The sequence below is a fragment of the Esox lucius genome, chromosome 1 (genome assembly GCF_011004845.1).
Source record: "Esox lucius isolate fEsoLuc1 chromosome 1, fEsoLuc1.pri, whole genome shotgun sequence".
In the NCBI taxonomy this organism is placed as follows: Eukaryota; Metazoa; Chordata; class Actinopteri; order Esociformes; family Esocidae; genus Esox; species Esox lucius.
Window position 1 is genome coordinate 31,187,540 of NC_047569.1, and position 17,203 is coordinate 31,204,742.

The 17,203-nt window shown below is 44.9% G+C and overlaps 1 protein-coding gene across 7 annotated transcripts in view; it reads right to left on the bottom strand.

Annotated features, from left to right (window-relative positions):
• si:cabz01090165.1 (LRR and FN3 domain-containing protein) overlaps positions 1-17,203 on the bottom strand; it is a 134,588-nt gene that overhangs the window by 21,594 nt on the left and 95,791 nt on the right. For all 7 annotated transcript variants that reach the window (XM_020051179.2, XM_020051090.2, XM_020051076.2 and 4 more), the window contains one exon: positions 1,560-2,933. In XM_020051179.2, coding sequence (XP_019906738.1) covers positions 1,560-2,933 — 1,374 coding nt within the window. The remainder of the gene's footprint in view (positions 1-1,559; positions 2,934-17,203) is intronic.

A 17,203-nucleotide genomic window follows, 5' to 3' on the forward strand; every position in this document is an offset into this window, starting at 1 on the left:
TAAGCCTGAAGGTAATTAGTTGCTAACAGGGCTATTTCAACAGAGAATCACTCCACAGCGCAATGTCAAAAGGCCATGGAATGAAAAACAAAACAACCTGAATCAATAGATTAATTTCCATCTTTTAAGTGCTGGGAAGTGCTTCAACAAACAGGTAAGGGACGGAACTTTGCTTACTGGCTATTTCTGCCATTAGGCAGGGCAAAATAAAAGCCCATCCTCCACGCTTCTAAGGCAGTACAGTTTTTTTCTTGCTTCTATGTTTCTGTAATAACATGGTCTTGGGCTGCAGTCAAGTCTCCAAAACTCAGTGAAATTTCCCCCTGCACCTCCTATCAAAAAACCTAATAAGCCACTGAATGGAGAGCTAAAAGAACTCTTGTGAAAGCTCAAGAGGAGAATATTGCCCTCAGAGAAGAAAGCGATTTGCAGTCATCTCTAAGTGAATTTAATGGCCACCGATTTCTGTGGTTTTTACTTTGAGTAGAATGAGTAGAATGTGTGTGTGTGTGTGGGGGGGGGGGGGGGGGTTGTGTTCTAATACATTTTTTTACCGAGACAAAGAGAGGGCTGTTGCAACTGTCTGAATAAGCTGTCTTTCTTCTTGATGTAAATCAGAATGTTTCAGGTGTTTTATGCTCACTGCGTCAGTCATCCTCTGGAATCTTTGAAATGGAGGAGGCTCAAAAACCACCACTCCCAATATGTACCAATTCTTTTCTTTTCTAAAGTCAGGGGGGTGAAGAGTACAACTCAGCTGGGCCTCATTGAAAATCATCTGTCAAACAAATGCCTTCTGGAACGCATTGGACTCCAGTGGAGTAATGTGTTTACACCAGTTCCACTGCTGACTAGGTTTCCTTTGGGAGCATGGAAACGTAATATTTTTTCTCACTGAAGGTAATACCTCTATTGTCCATGGATTATACATAAACACAATCAATTACAAGTCTCCAAAGTGCTTTGGTATTTCTGAACCATTCAGTAAATGGTAAAGTGTTACTGAGGCATTGCAACTTTCTGTCCACTATATCTTTGTATGCTGGTCCTTTGATACTAGTCTGATATTAGTAAGGTCAATATGGAACTGTATTGATGGCAACAGGTTCCCTTCTTAAGGGTTTTTCCTCACTCTATGTAACCACCGCCAGACCCATTACAGATAACAGACACAAAACAGCAAGGCAGCTTTAGGTTAGTGTGGTGAAAGAGGTACATACGTGCACTGATTCCGACCCATTATGTCAATCTTTTTCCCCGAAGGGATCATACTTTAGTGTTTCCGCTGCTCTCTGGGACTTATAAAGGCACGACTTACAGTGCACTCTTGTTGTCATCAGGCACTAAATTCATTATCAATGCGACAGAGTACTTCTCTGAAAAACGCACTTGACAAAGAGACATTTGGAGCCCTGAACTGTCGATCGGAAAGATACCTACAGGGTAATGCAACGTAATGTGAAGACCACCTTCCACAGAGAGACACTGGTCATCTTCATTGTGTCTAGGTACCGTTTTAGTCCATGAATCACCTCTCACAGAGATGCTTCCCGGCTCACCTGTATATGAGAATGTCGTCAGAGGAGCTGTTGTACTGGATCTGGTACATACGAACTCCAGGGATGTGGTTCTGAGGGGGCCAGCGGATCGTGGCCGAGGTCGAGCTGAGATCCGACACGCTGACCCTCTGGTGGTCGGTGCGGGCGTGGCCTCCACTGACGTTGGACTTGATGGATGTGGGGATGTCCGACGGGCCGGGCTCGGGCTCCAGCTTCGGGTCAAAGTGTGGTGAAGGGTTCACTACCAGCTCCACGGGCGCTGTGGCCTCGCCGGCAGCATTTGAGGCAATACAGGTGAATTTTCCCGAGTCCTTTACAGTGGTCGTGAGGATATCCAGGGAACCGTTTTCATAGCAGATAGTGCGGGATGTGTTCCCTATGAGCTTTCCATCAGGGCTGACCCAGTGGGTAGAAGGTTCTGGGTCCCCAACAGACTTACAGCGCAGGCTCACCTCCTGACCTTCCATCACAAACATCTTGGAGGTGTGCCGTGTGATCATGGGTGGCTCGCACACAAACTCCTCCTCGCGGATCGTCCAGAAGTACTTGCCGGCAAGTTCCCGCGGAGAGGCGCAGGTCTCCAGGTCGTCTTCCCTTGTCAGCCTCCTCAGCCACACCAGCTCACAGTTACAGTGGAGCGGGTTCCCACCAAAGCTCAGTACCAGGGCCATTAGGGGAGACCCCTTCAGCTTGGCGTAGACTGGGATCCTCAAGAACAGAGGATCTGGAGGAATCTTCTTCAGCTTGTTTGAAGTCATGTCCAGGCGCGCCAGCTTGTGCAGGTTGGAGAAGATGCCCTCGGGGACCATCTCTATGAGGTTGTGGTCCAGACTGAGGGTGTTGACACTGGCCAGCAGGCCGATGGTCTCCCAGGGAATGTCCACCAGGTTGTTGTAGGACAGATCCAGATCCTCCAGGGTCTCTAAGAAGTCCTGGAAGGAGCCCTCCGAGATGCTGTGCAGTTGGTTGTTGGCCAGGATTAGGTGCCTGAGATTGACCAGGCCCTGGAAGTGGGTGTCGTCCAGCACGGTGAGGCGGTTGGCGTCCAGGTGCAGGGCGTGTAGGTCCTGCAGGTCGGCGAAGGCGTAAGGCTTGATCTGGCTGATGGTGTTGCGTGACAGCGTTAGATGAATGAGGCTGCTCATGTTGGCAAAGTCCCGGTGGCGGAGGGTGGTGATGAAGTTGTCCATGAGGCGCAGCTCGGCGGTCTGCCGGTCAATGTTGGGCGGCACAAAGAGCAGGCCCGTCTTGGCGCAGAGGACAGTGTAGGAGGGCATGAGGTTCTGGCAGGTGCAGCGCTTGGGGCACAGCATGGCAGTGGTGGGCACACCCAGGAGGGCCAGGCAGAGGAGTAGACTCTCCATGGCAACGCTCCTGGAAGACAACAGGAAGGAAAACACTGTGAGCATACAACAACCTCACAAGTTCGCTGTGTTTTATATGAAATCTAGAACAATTAATGCAATAGATTTCAACTAAAAACATTTGCTCATAACGAGCAACCGTGTTATTAACAATTTAAAAACACGGTTTCAAATCAAAAGAGGTAAAATAAAAAAGCACAATATAGTTCCTCTAATGTCCTGAATAAAGTAACTGGGGCAACAACATTTTCTAAAATCTCCCTTTGAAAGCAGGAAAGGAAGCATGTTATGTGCAGTGGGGAATAGTAATTGAATGCAAGTACAAATACATGTTATGAAACAATGTGTTATGAACACGCTGATTTTGAAACCATTTAACAGCAAAACAGTTTAATTCAGGACATTTTGTGTTGATTGAGAAGGAAGCCTTTTATGAGAGTAGCATTTCCTATAGCCAGGACGTTTTATTTTACAGCACAGCAAAATTACCTGAATTACAGTTGAGGTTACATTAAAAGTACATATGGCAAGTGGTTTACGCTGTTTGAGATTATGTTCATATTATTATAATTTAGAAAATCTGCAACTATGAACACTTTCTATGATTACATGGCAAAGCGTCTATAGTTACAATAACCTCAAAGGGTGGCCATTAACTTTCGTTTATTAGATCTCAGGTTTATAAGTCAATATATTACCAAGGTATTAGTGGATAGGATTTGGTTGAATGTGCAGCCCGTTATCAACATTCAAAGATTATCTTTCTAATGCTTGGATAATTTAATCTGTAATGACACAGAAACCAGTTATATGTGTGTGTGTGTGTTAAATCCTGAATGTTGACTGGATGATAGCTATAGAATATGAGACCTGAGACATCACATCACTTTTACTGGTCAAATTGCATTGGTAACTGGTTCTTATGGTAACTGGTTCATAAAAGCAATGAGGCATCCTTGGGGTTCGTGGTATATTGTCAATACACTCCTTGATGCAATGCGCCTAAGATCAGCTCTTAGCCATGCTATATACGCCATATACCACACCTTTCGTTCCTTTATTGCTCGAATATACATGTGTATGTAAACATGCTTATAAAAATATTTTTTTAAATAAAAGAACAAAGTTAAATAAAATGCAGACACCACGAGTAACATACCGTCTTTCCCCATGTAGGGCATAGCAAAACGCTGTGAAGCAGTGTGCCCTCTGAGGTTTAAAACCTGTCACACATGGAAGAGGTGTCAGGGAATATGTTATGGAGCTTAGCCCTTGAGTAGTGCAGTCTATATAAATTACAAGAGACAGTGTCTAGACTTCATCAAGCATGTGCAACTGTATTCCAAGCAATACTCTTAATCCCACAATGGCGTTTCAGAGTCCAGTTTTTTTCTCCCATTTATCTTCAAAAGGTTCTGTGGAGGACGGGTTGAGTGATTTGCTTGATTGATGTTGGGCTCATTTTGAAGCACCTATCAAACACAGATGGTTGAGCTTTGTCTAAAGTGTGGAATTGTTTATATACACGCCGTAGTCCCTACACTGAATATATCTGAAGACGTCGTTTCCGGGAAGGTCATTGTTTTCCCTCAGTGGATCAAAGTAGGCAAAACGTCCCTTCAACATAAAGATCCCTTCTGGTTTGGATCTCCACTTCTTCCCAGCGATCAAAACAATATCTAGGTTAGGAGAAGGAAAGGAGGGGTCCCAAGCTATCAAGTGCAGGTAGAACAGTGGTCTAAGATCAAAGGGAAGCAAATTCTTAACTTGCTTCCCCATGTGGATTGTGTTAGGGATGATGGAACTATTACAATACTTCTGAAGGTGGATAGGGGACACTAAGACAGCACTAAAAGAATAAAAGAACAGGCCTGTCAATCTTCAAGCTCCATTGGAAGCCAGCTAGACAATGCTTGGACGTCATTAGGCATAAAAACAACGTTTTGGCTTTGCCTCAAGTTTACACTAACATGGGTGATTTCTGTCTCTTCTATGGGCCCAGAAATTAAGCCTAGTGCTCAACAACAAAAAACTCCATGCAGATGAGTATATGGGGATATTCTGAAATAGGTAAATTTACCTATTTATTAAGTCCATTTTATTTAGCGAAAAGGTGAATTTCTGTTCCCTGCTTTTCATCCAAAATTATTCTGTTTGGTAGAAACCCCACTGATGAGATAATGTCATCATACTTAAAATGATTTTAATATCTAACTTGTGAGAAATATCAAACATTTGCTTGGTTAAAAAGCTGACAAATATCAAACATTTGCTTGATTAAAAAGCTGAATGGCAAAACAAATGGATAGCTCAGGAGGAGCTGTCCACAAGGAATTGTTTTATGTCTGGTAGTGGATATCACACTAAATATTTGTGTTACAAATTCCTTTCAAAGTTAGTCTATGTTGAAAATTTGTTCCAACAATAACAATCATCTGGTTGACATGTTTATTTTTTATTTAATTTTACATGTATTTATATAATTTTAAATGGGATGGAAAAAGTACTGATTGATTACCTTTTCAAATCCAAATAATGGATTAATATAATACATTGATTGAACCTCACAATGTATTAACAGATAATGCTGAAAAAACATTGAATTGGTCACTTAGATTCCTATCTGGTCTATGTTAAAGGGCAGTTAAATGAAATGCCTTGTTTCACAATTTTTATTTAATATGAAAAAACACTGTCATCATTGTTATGGACAAACTGTAACATTTCTGCGAATACAGCAGTAAATGTAACAAATTAAAAAAACTAAATGCTTACATCTTTATCAGGAAACTCCTCCTACAACAGACTCATTCATCCAAAGAAGGTTACCTAGTCCATTCCAAGATAGGTTTCCTGAAAGTGTGCTCAGGTATGAAAACAAGCACACCTAACGCTAGTTCAGTCGCTGCTCTCTTAACACTCTTAACAACACCCCCCACCTCCAAACATGGATCTCTGACACCCAATGCGTCTATAGCACACAATCAAATAGGTTTTCACAAGGCAATAACGTACATGTCAAAATGCACCAGAATAGCTAATAGCTATCTGATAACAGATCCTTTGTTTGTTTGTGCACGCCACGCCATTCTCATAACGCTTTTATAGAAATACATGAAAGTAATTATTTCCCACTGCCAGGGAACCCAGTCTGAATATCAAGGAGCTACTCTGCAGGCAGATGAAAGAGAGGCACTGTCAAGAGGGTAGGGGGAAGAAAGACATAAAAATGCATTTACCTCCCTCCGCCAGATGGGGGAGATATTGAGCCGCACACAGCGAGAGACGCAGGGACCGAGAGAGAAAGGGGGAGCTTCTCTGTGCTCTGCTAAAGCGTGGCATATATCAGAGGAAGAGGAAAAAGGCTGTGCCGTGTTTCAGTGACGCGCCCAGCCAGGGCTAAGCTCCCCACGCTCCATTATAGGGAGGATGAGAAGTCACAGTACCCCCGGAGAGAGAGCCATTACCTCCAACAACTAACTAAGGAAAGCACTAAGAGAATAGGTACCGCATCGGTGCATGACAATGGTGGACTATGTACATCACACAGGCACGTTAGACATACAGGCCCACAGCACTCGACTTGAAAGTGAAGTATACTTGAGTCGTGGCATACATATTAATGAGATGCCAAGTGCCATTTAAATACCTAATAAGTTCAACCCGAGGCGACACGCAGCTAAATGTCCTAGCAGAAGTGCATCATGTGTAGTTTGTTAAAAGGATATGCAAACCATCACTGTGAAGGCACTCGTGCTTCTGGTTGGCTCATATTGTAATTACAGACTTTGTTTGGAGGAAAATAATAACGTTAATGTTTTGTCTCGAGGGATTTGAAAGCCTTGCATACAGTACGTCTGCCCTGTTGAATTACATTACATTGCATGAGGATTTCTTTACTGTAAATCCTGCAGTGAAATTATAGAAATTGGAAATGAGTAATCGATGAACACTGTAAATATTGTATCAGCCCAGTACATCTGGGCACATCAGAGAAAAGCAGTGATAGACAGAAATCCGTCACAGAAGGGCATGCTGGTCGAAACCCTGTGGTAAAATATTAATTGTGTACATAGTTTAACACCTTTCAATCCATTCTACAGCATTGAACACATAGTATTGACCAGCGCCATCAATATTTAATGGAGGGATTACTGCATGAGGACTTGACAGAAGGAGCAGAGTGGGTAACCTCTTGCACTGTTAGGCATTTCATTAGACATTTGTAAATATATTGCATATGTCATATGGAGGTTTTGCATTAACTAGAGATCTAGCCAGACATGCTGTGTGAATGCTACGTAAAGAGTCACCAAAATGCATGCTACTTGATAAAGATGCCCATGATTTAAGGACTACATTATCTTAGGGAAAAAATGCATTTTAGCTAGTCAATTGGATACAAAGGGCAAACTGAAAATGAACTTCCACTTTTAACACAACCCTTCTAAATTGGAGAGGTGTAGGAGGCATCCACACTGCACACTCGAGGGAGCAATTAGGAAAGACTGTCTTGCGGAGACAGGAAGGTTGCCTGCTGTAAATTGTGAAAATCGCCAATCAAAATAAATGTTAACACTGACCATATTATTTCTGGCACGCCAAAATGATGCCGAGTTTGGACGTAAAGTAAGTCTGTGATGTTTTTAAAGAAATCCCCTTTTTTAAATCACTTGAGGAAGTCACGCTTTGAAGTCTACAATATAATGTTGAGGGGCGGTTCTAAGGGTTACAGTCGATGGGGACCGACGGAGAGATCAGCCAATTAAAACCTGGTTTAGTCTACTCTTTCTATAGACCTTCAGACTGGTTTGTGAATTAGATAACCAGAGGTGATGCAAAGACGCTGCACACAACAACTGCTGGCTAGAGGAAATGCTACTCTCATAAAAGGCTTCCTTCTCAATCAACACTAATCAACACAATCTCCTGGAAGAAGACGTAACGCTGCATGTATTTATGTGTGTGTGTACATGTGTGAGAAACGAGACAAGAACAAAGAAAAGATTGGGAGAGCGAATGAAAAGTGACACAGAGAACGAGTGAGTGAGAGTTGGAGAGAGGGCGAGAAAGAGAAGGCAGACAGCTAGAAGAGACTGAGATAAGGAGGAGCGAACGCCGACACCTACAGAATTCACCCCTCTTCTCAGCACAACATATAACATGTCTGAGGAGGCATCGGCCCACCACTCCTCCTGCACAGCACCTCCTCTCCTAAGACAAAGGGAGCGGTCCGAGAGATACCACACGCGGCACCCGAGGGTTAGAGGCTGCTCTCGCCACCGGTCCCTTCCAGCTTCCGCCCCTTTAAAAGCACCGCTCTCTCAGGCGCCAGCCGGAGATCACGGCAAACAGCCCATGAAAACAAAAGGCAGAGCGCTTTTCCCAGGGCTGAGTGCGTGGGCAACACCGCCCCTGTGATCCGCACTGCAAATAGAAAGTAAGTAGGGCAGCTGTGTTTGAACAACAAGGGCCCGCAGTGTTTTCCCGGCGTCCTCCTGGGGACAGAGGCTGCTGTCACCGGGGTTTACCGGGAGCTACGGGAGGACATGAGTCACTGAACAAGGCTCAGCCGACAGACTGAAGGCCAACCGCGTGGGGCTGGCTGCCTGGCGTGGAGGGGGACGGCCAGAGATTAAGTCTGTGTGCCCACACCTCACAGCCACGCAAACACAGGCACGTATCCATGCCGTCCGGCACCACGGCCTCGGGGGACGGACACGAGTCGTCCACATTAACCGGGCCGGCATTCTCCGGTTAATACTACAACAGATTTAGTGGGGGGGGGGGGTCATGTCCGACCCTCATTTGTGACTTAACCGGCTGGCTTAGTGGGGATCGGGGGGGAGGGAATGTTACTCCGGTGCGTTGTGCGGCCCTGCAGTGGCCGTGGACCCCAGATCTAAGGGGCCGTGCTGCGGGCGTTGCTCTAGCTGGGCGGCAGCCCAATTAATTTATAACAGATCTCCAATCGTCTCGGCGTGGGGGGCTTCTCGTCCATGGAGATCTCCGCAGTGCGGAGATAAAATAAGTCCCAATTACTTGCTTTGGGAATGTGTTGGAGCGTCTCTAAGGGGTCAGCGTGCATTTGTCTGGTGCCCGGCAGGTTGTGCTCTTAATGCATAGTGATTACCACAAGCTATGTGGCTTGCATGGAAGCCCACCTGGACCCATTGAAACCTCCTACACAATTTACAATCATGACTTCCTATTGTCTTTGACTGCAGTGTAATTGCTAAGTGCAAATGAAAGCAAACAATTAATGAGGTGCGCACCTATCTTTTTGTGAACGGGAAACATTTTATTTTGTTGTTTGGTTTCTTACTCATTGCTGTTGGCCATAAATGTAATTGGCCATTTTGATTTGCATAAGTAATCCCTTTCATGAGATTGTGTGTGTTCCGTTTCATTTCGGGGACATTTTATGAGTGAGCATGGTGGTTGAACTTTCCCCAGGGGCTTGTTCAGTGGGACAGCTGTTCCATTACCGGGTGATGTGTCCTCTGTGGGTTTACCAGAGACATCTTAAGAAACCTATCTAGTAAACAGTGTTTATGACAGAGGTGGGAGTGGCTGTATAAGGATAAAAACCATTCACCATTTCAGACACAAGCTCCCACACTTCCACACCTGCATAGAGACCTGTATGGGGCGGTGGACGATAACTCGATATCTCTAAACAAACTCTTATGCGGTCACACACAATTATTACAGCCATGACCTTATCACATGAAGAACGACATCATACAAGACATCATATATTCAAACCTTCTCTCTGAATCTATAGCGGATTTAAGTCAGGACTGAGATTGGACCCCACAGGGACAATAAAATAATTTTGGAAAAGCATTCTGATGTTCCTTCGCCATTATATTTATTTGTAGTTGTCCTTTTGAGAACTGTGAGGCCAAGCCCCCCCCCCCCCCCCCTTGTACATTACCAGTGTCTTGCATAACCAATTGAAGAAAAAACATTTTTAAAAAAACATTTCAAGGGAGCATAATCTTTGTCTTCATTTTAAAATGTTCTGCACACTAAATCCTTGGGAAATAACGCACAACCTATTCTTCGGAACTTCCTGAGGCACTCAAATTCTGACAAAGTTAGAATGATCGAAAGCTTCTATAAACCCTTTGTCAGTTCTGGCCAAGCATTTATCTCTGCACTACCCACTCCCACTCTCAGTCTTGCTGCCCTCGTTCCCTGGTGAATTTCACCTCAGAGCACACCCGTTTCTCCTTTCAGTCAGTACAGGTGAACGAGGCGCAAAATCTTGACCCCTACAAATCAGTGGGCCTCACTGATCTGGAGCCCTTTTATCCTAAAGCTGTAAGCCCGCCTCTTCAACCTCTCATCACAAGTGGGTGAAATACTGCAGATTTGGGAAGGTGCTGCCGTCATTCCACTTGTCAAAGGGGTAACAAGCTAGACACCAACTGCAATAAGCCTATCGCAATCTTGCTCTGAATGTCCGTTAAACCGTAAACCCACCTTTTTTTTTTCTCCACACAGTGTTCTATCAGTGTTCACACAGTGTTCTATTAGTGTTCACACAGTGTTCTATCAGTGTTCACACAGTGTTCTATCAGTGTTCACACAGTGTTCTATCAGGCTTCAGAGCAGGCCACGGTTTTCCGTTTGGAGTGGTTCGTTTTAAAAGATATGGTGGAAGACTTTGATCCCATCAATCATCTCATCCCAATTAGTATAATTAACAATCTAAGTTTCCCAAAGGATTATTCCTCTGACTGTGCCCAATGTGCCTGTCTAAAACTCGAGCTGAATCTACAATACTTTGATTCTTGGGCTGACCCTGTTTTGTGTTCACCTTAAAAATGTAGCTGTTAATTCCCTCATCTATCTAAATGCTGACGACACTATCCTGTGTACAACTGCCTCCTCACTGATTCATGTGCCGTGTCCTCTCAAATGTAGGTTAAATAATATTCGACATATTACTTGTTTGCCTTGTTTGAACTTCACCAATTCCTCAATACACCCACCCTCCCCAAAACATATGCTTTTCATTCATAACCTACCTCAAACTACAATACATCCTCAAATTGATATGCTCTCACTACAAACACTTTAGGAAAGGGATGGACTGCTTTTATTCAACCCATACTGACATCATCCAACTTTTGTTTTTCAGCAATAAGGTGTATGTCACCCACAATGCCAAGGAAACCTTTGTAGAAAGGACCTTTCCAGTGATCCTGGACTAAGGTGCATAGTTAACAGCCGTGCCACAAAAAACATGCCCAATAAATTACATGTAGGTTGCATCTACAGTAATCACAGTGACATTTACTGCCCGGTTAATGGACCAGTGCTACATACCTACGGCCAGACTGGTACCAAGTTATTAAGTCCCTCTTACTGCTTGACAGATTCTTAGCAATCATTATCAATTTAGGGTAAAGTCTTTTGCTTTCAAGCCAAAACAAACATGTCAACATAAATAAGAAAAAACTGTGCCCATTTCACCCCTGTGTCCCTATACACAATATAACATTCATACAACCAGGCAGAATGACATCCATTTTTACTCTATACAGTGAATGTACTGGACCGGTAGTTTTTGCCTTGCAGTGCAGTGGTGGTTGAATTCCCCACCGCCAAAATGTCTACAACAGGGGGTTCATGCCGGCAACATCCCCCCCCCCCCCTTGCACACACACACAAACACACAGTCATAACATATACGGGGGGGGGGGCACTAGGTGGTGGTCTGGGGACAGGTCTGTCAGGAGGAAGACAAGTGCCAGTCACAATGTGGACATCTTGTGTAGCTGACAGAAGCTTCGGCGTCGTCTCCCTTCCAGACAACTGCGCGATGGCTGCCGGGGCGCCTCTGTCACTCCGATTAACCGGGCAGGCAAATGCACCCTGCCTCCTCCCTCCTGCTGTCCTCCCCCCTGTCCCCCGGCTCCCGTCACTGGACCCCCCCCCCCGTTCTTGCAACAGATAGTCAAGAGTGGTCTGTGGTTTTTTAAGGCTAGCTGTCGCGCGGTTATCCGCTATGTCCCGTAACTGTTTACAGCGTTAGGACTCATAACGGGGCCGTGGCCCTCCTGCCATACATTTCAGCAGCTTTGGCCTTTCCGTGAGGAAGCTACAGAAACAACCTTTCCCTCCTTCCCGTCCTCCACCTCTCCCTCCCTGCGTCTCCCTCCAGAGATCTCCATCGCCACCCATCTCCCGCCCCCTTCTCACTAGGAGCTCCCTCGTCTGTCAATCTTCTATTTCCTGTCAAATGAAGTATTCAGGAATTGAACTGGCACATACTGATGCATTCACATACGGGTATGCACACATCATACACACCAGTACATTTGACCAGACACTGTTACCCAGAGCAACCCGGGTTAAGTGTCTTCCTCAAGAGTCCCCTTCTGGTTACTGGTCGAATGCTCTGACCACCAGGCAACACTTTCTCAACCTGTTTTTGTGTCAGAGAACGGCCAGGGGTCGGCAAAGCATGGTCTTAACCCACGGCTTGAATATGAAAAACTACTGGCCATCACCTTTGAATTTTGGCCGTTATTCTAATTTTTTTTTTTACAGTTTCTCTGTGATACCTATTGCCCAGACACATGGAGTTTTTTGAAACACACAGTAGTCATAACATGGTCCATCAGGCAATTTCACATTGGAGCTACTGGAAATAATTATGTGATTGCATAAAAATGTGTAGTTGGCTTTATTGATTAAATTTAATGTATTTTATTAAGCACTTTTCACATCAGCATTGGTCACCCAGCATAAAACTCCAAAGAGCAAGCAATAGGAATATTGATGCACAGTACCTGGGAAAGGATTTATAATAATCTCACCTAAAAAGAAAATCTGTTTTTTTTAAGTGGGTATGCCAAATTCAAATGTTATGAATTTACATCTTCGTGTTGTAGTTAATGCATCATATATTGGGAATCGTTAGGGAAGGCATGCATTGCTTTCATTAGCGATTTTGCCACAGTCTCTTTTAACGTGTCCCACAAACCTTGTAAATGTTGCAGAGAAACAGACGACGCATTCCTGAGACTCATACCTTTAAATGAATAGGTCATAATATCTGATAGCTCAAACCGTTCCTGTGCTCGAGTCTAATTATTGTGGGTGAAATAGAATTCAGTGAGTGCAGTTTTAAGCTGCTCTATTATTGTGCCGGAGTCAGAGAATAGGGTGTTTAACTTTCCTTGTGTTCTGTTCTGTTAAAACTTAGGAGGATGTGAGCCCTTGGACCCATCAGGACTACTGGGCCCAAAGGACTCGAAGCTGTCCCTGCCCAAATTCCTCCTGGTTGGGTTGCAGATCAAGTAGCTGACGATACCTGGCGTTTCTGGCTGCCACTCTGCTGAACCCCCACCCCCCCGACTTGTCCACCTGCTCATGCATATGACTTGGATTATGTTGTATAGACTCTGGACACAGCCCACAATGCATTTATTAATTATTACAATCTGTAGTCTGAAAATGTTCACCCAGCACAGCCGGAAGAGGACTGGCCACCCCTAAAAGTCTGATTCCTCTTAAGGTTTCTTCCTATGTTCTGACCTCTTATAGAGTTTTTTCCTAACCACTGTGCATCAACACAGTTGTTGTTGCTTACTCTTTAGGGATTTAGGCTGGGTGTTAGTAAAAGCACTTTGTGACGACCGCTGTGGAAAAAGGGCTTATTATAAAATAAATGTGATTGATCGATACGTGCCAAACCCAAACGAGCGGACATCGCGGTGGCAACGCGTGTACCTCAGGTACTATGAAGGAAACATCAATACAATAGGAACATGCCACAGGCCGGCACCAGTCCGTGGACCAGGGTTTGAGAAACCCTGCACTAGGCTATCCATCACCCCAGTGGTTAGAAGCTCCAGTCTCTTGTGACACTAAAGCCTGTCAGAGTGTACGCATGTAAACAGCTAAGTGCCTGCAACCCACCGAACTTATTAGAAACCAGACTAGTCTGCTGAACTCCCTGAGCTTTGTAGACCTGCCGTGATTTAGATCTTGTTGTTGCTGTTGTTGATGTTATCGTGATAGCGAGGTCTGCAGACCTGAAGTGCCCCCAGGACAACATCAGCCAGGGTAGTAGCTGCCGGTTGAAACACACTGCTTTGTAGAAGAAAAGGGCCAAAGGCTGTTATTCCAGTGGCTGTGAAAACACAGACAGGAAAAGCACAGGGATGGAACAACGTAGCCCGGAGTGAATTTTACTAAGCTTAAATCGCACTTTGCATCCTCAAGTTAAATCATCAAGATGACAGAAGCCACTTAGAGGTGTTTTTTAAATGCATCGGCGTGCGAGGACGGAGTTGCAGAGCTTGTCATCACTGGGCCACCTGTGAAGTTACCACTTTAACGTCTGACACGATAACTGCAGTACGATACACATTCAGAGGGAGGACAACAGAAACCGGACGAATCTTCAGGTCGAGAACACAACACAGTGCGGAGCTGTATAAGATACAGTATGATGTATCACCATGCTGGGGCTGCATAGTCCAATTCTGTGCGCGCTGGCAGCCAGTCTCTGCCAGAACACACACCACTCACCAGTCATGGCAGCAGAGAGGAGAAGGACTGGAATTATACTCTGGGAAGGCGGCCATGACAGCTGGGTAAAAACCCAGGCTGTAGAAGTGCCATGGGATCTTCATGACCCCAGAATATATCAAGGACGTCGGTTCTGGAAGCACCAACGTAAATCCCAGCAATGATACGTGTCCCAAACGACTGCATCGGGACTACGGACCTTCCGGAGAAATCTCCATAGTGGTCCTCGGAGACAGGTTCCCAAGCACAGTGTACCGAACGTATCCCATCCCACCACCAGCCTAACCCGATCCTACTTAGCGTTTATCTTTTGCTGACAGCAAGGTGCTGGGTGAAATCAATGCTCCAAGGGTCTAAGTGCTTTTGTTATTGTGTGAGGTTTGTCCCGTTTTTTCAAAGAGCACATCCTCTGCATCCTACAGCCTAACCCCCCGCTTGACAAAAAAGAAGTAGGAACGTGAAGCCGGGACAGCTGGAAATATTACCTTTTAAGAGGCGGCAGTGCAAGTCTCCTGTCAGCGCTATTTTCATCATGGGGCAGAGGATTGTTCTCTGCAGTTTGGGCAGTCATCTCATGGACGAGCGCCCCTCAGCCAGGAAGAGAACGGCTGCTATCTGTTGACATCCTGTGCCTTCAAAGACTACTGCTGCGCTGTGTTTCGTGTGGATGGGAATGCTAATGTGTGGCTAGCCCTGGAGTCTATCAGAGAGAGGAACGGCACAGCTCAGGGAGCCGCAGCTGAGACGGAAGCAATGTCTCTGCCATCTCACACTCTCTCTATCCCCTCTTGGCAGACATTACATCTTCCTTTCCACTCCCCTCCTTTATAATTGAAAAGTATCTGTGGTTTTCCTGTAGGATCACTTGTATTTTAATGACATGTAGCGTACGCAGAACTGGAGAAGGGACAAAAACAAAACAATGTGGTATCAATACTGAACCTTGTTAATATTTTGTTACCAAATTACCTTCTTATGTGCTAGCACACAGGCCCATTTTTGTCTTTATATTGGACTGGTTTTAGACTCCGTAAGGTTTGAGTTAAAAGCAGGACTGGTTAAGGGCCCCCTGGACTGGATCCAGTGTAGTCTGAGGAACTCACTGCTAATAGATTGAGGTGACTCACGGTCCAGTCAATTAATGTATGCCCCCCGCCTCCCCCTGCCTCTCCCTCCCCCACACTGCCTTTCCCTCCCCCGACATTGCCTCTCCCTCCCCCCACACTGCCTCTCCCTCCCCACACACTGCCCCCCCCGCACTGTCTCTCCCTCCACCCGCACTGCCTCTCCATCCCCACACTGCCTCTCCCTCCACACTGCCTCTCTACCCCCCCCCCCACTGCCTCTCCCTTCACCCACACAGACTCTTCCTCCCCCACACAGCCTCTCTTTCCCCCCTTGCTGCCCCTCTCACAACAAGGCAGTTCGTTACCTCTCCACCCACACACTCAGGAGAACAAAAAACCTACACACACACACACACACACACGCCTAGGCACACAGGCACGGACACACAACACACAGACAGCACAGTAATCTCACCTGCCATAGAACAGATGTGTGTTTAGACTCAACGTGAAGCTCGAGAGGCTCTCTTATACGGAAAAATGTAGGATATTGGCCCACCTTTTGGCGGCCTTTGGATTACAAGCAAGCATGGTTATTTTCCCAGGGTTTCTTTGACATTGTGTGTGTGGGAGGAGATGCAACACAGTAGCCTGATTTGGATACCTCTCTCCCAGAGTGCCTACTACTGGCCTTCAGCGTGTAAACAAGAACCACAAAGCCCTCCGACAGAGCCACCTGATGCTTTGTGCTCCAAAATAGAAATGCAGAATCATGCTTACCCTTGGTCGTGGGTTGGTTGCTGAAAATAACTGTGAAAAAATAACATGCAAAATAACTTATCTACCATCATCAAGGCAAAACAAACAAAAAAACAAAGATATATTCAGGAGCCTAATCTGCAGGGTTTGGTTGCTGTCCAGGTCTCTTTGAGTTTCGTATGTACATACGTATATTATATATTATATTGGGCACCAAACCATTCATCATGTAATCATTAATTAACAAAGTTAGTGACAATCTTTATCAGAGTATTTCACGTCTGTTACATTTAAATTCCGTTAACTTGAGTCTGCAAAACTAAAAACGTCATACATATAATTTTAAAACACTCTAGAGTCTAAGCAAATGTTCGCATCAGACCGGAGCGTGGAACAAGACCAAACATTTAGATGCTAAATATCTATGCTATTTTCAAAGTCAAACATTTATTTCCCTGCAGTACACTTGTGACATTTGTATTACTGGCGAGCAGCTATTCGTATGTTGTAAACAAATACAGCACACAAATAGCTGTGATCGGACAACAAAGGATGGCTCTCTCTGTGAAATGGATTGGCTATCATTGTTGAACTGGGGGCGAAAAAACGAATAGTCACTTTACGTTGCCTCGCCTTGATGGAAAATAAGTCAAGAATCAAAGTGAAAAACAGGGACAAGCGCGTACAGTTCAAATTATTGCAACAAATATTACATTTTTTTTTGTTTGTCGTACTTTTTAAGTGTTTTAGAGCAACAACAAAAAATTGTATAATAAAAGTTAACGTTAACGTTTATACTGACAATCATATACAGCAAGAGTGACCAATCTTATCTTGATCATAAATACATAATGCCCCAAAATATGTGCGTTTAGTTCTTTTATCAAGAATCTCTTAA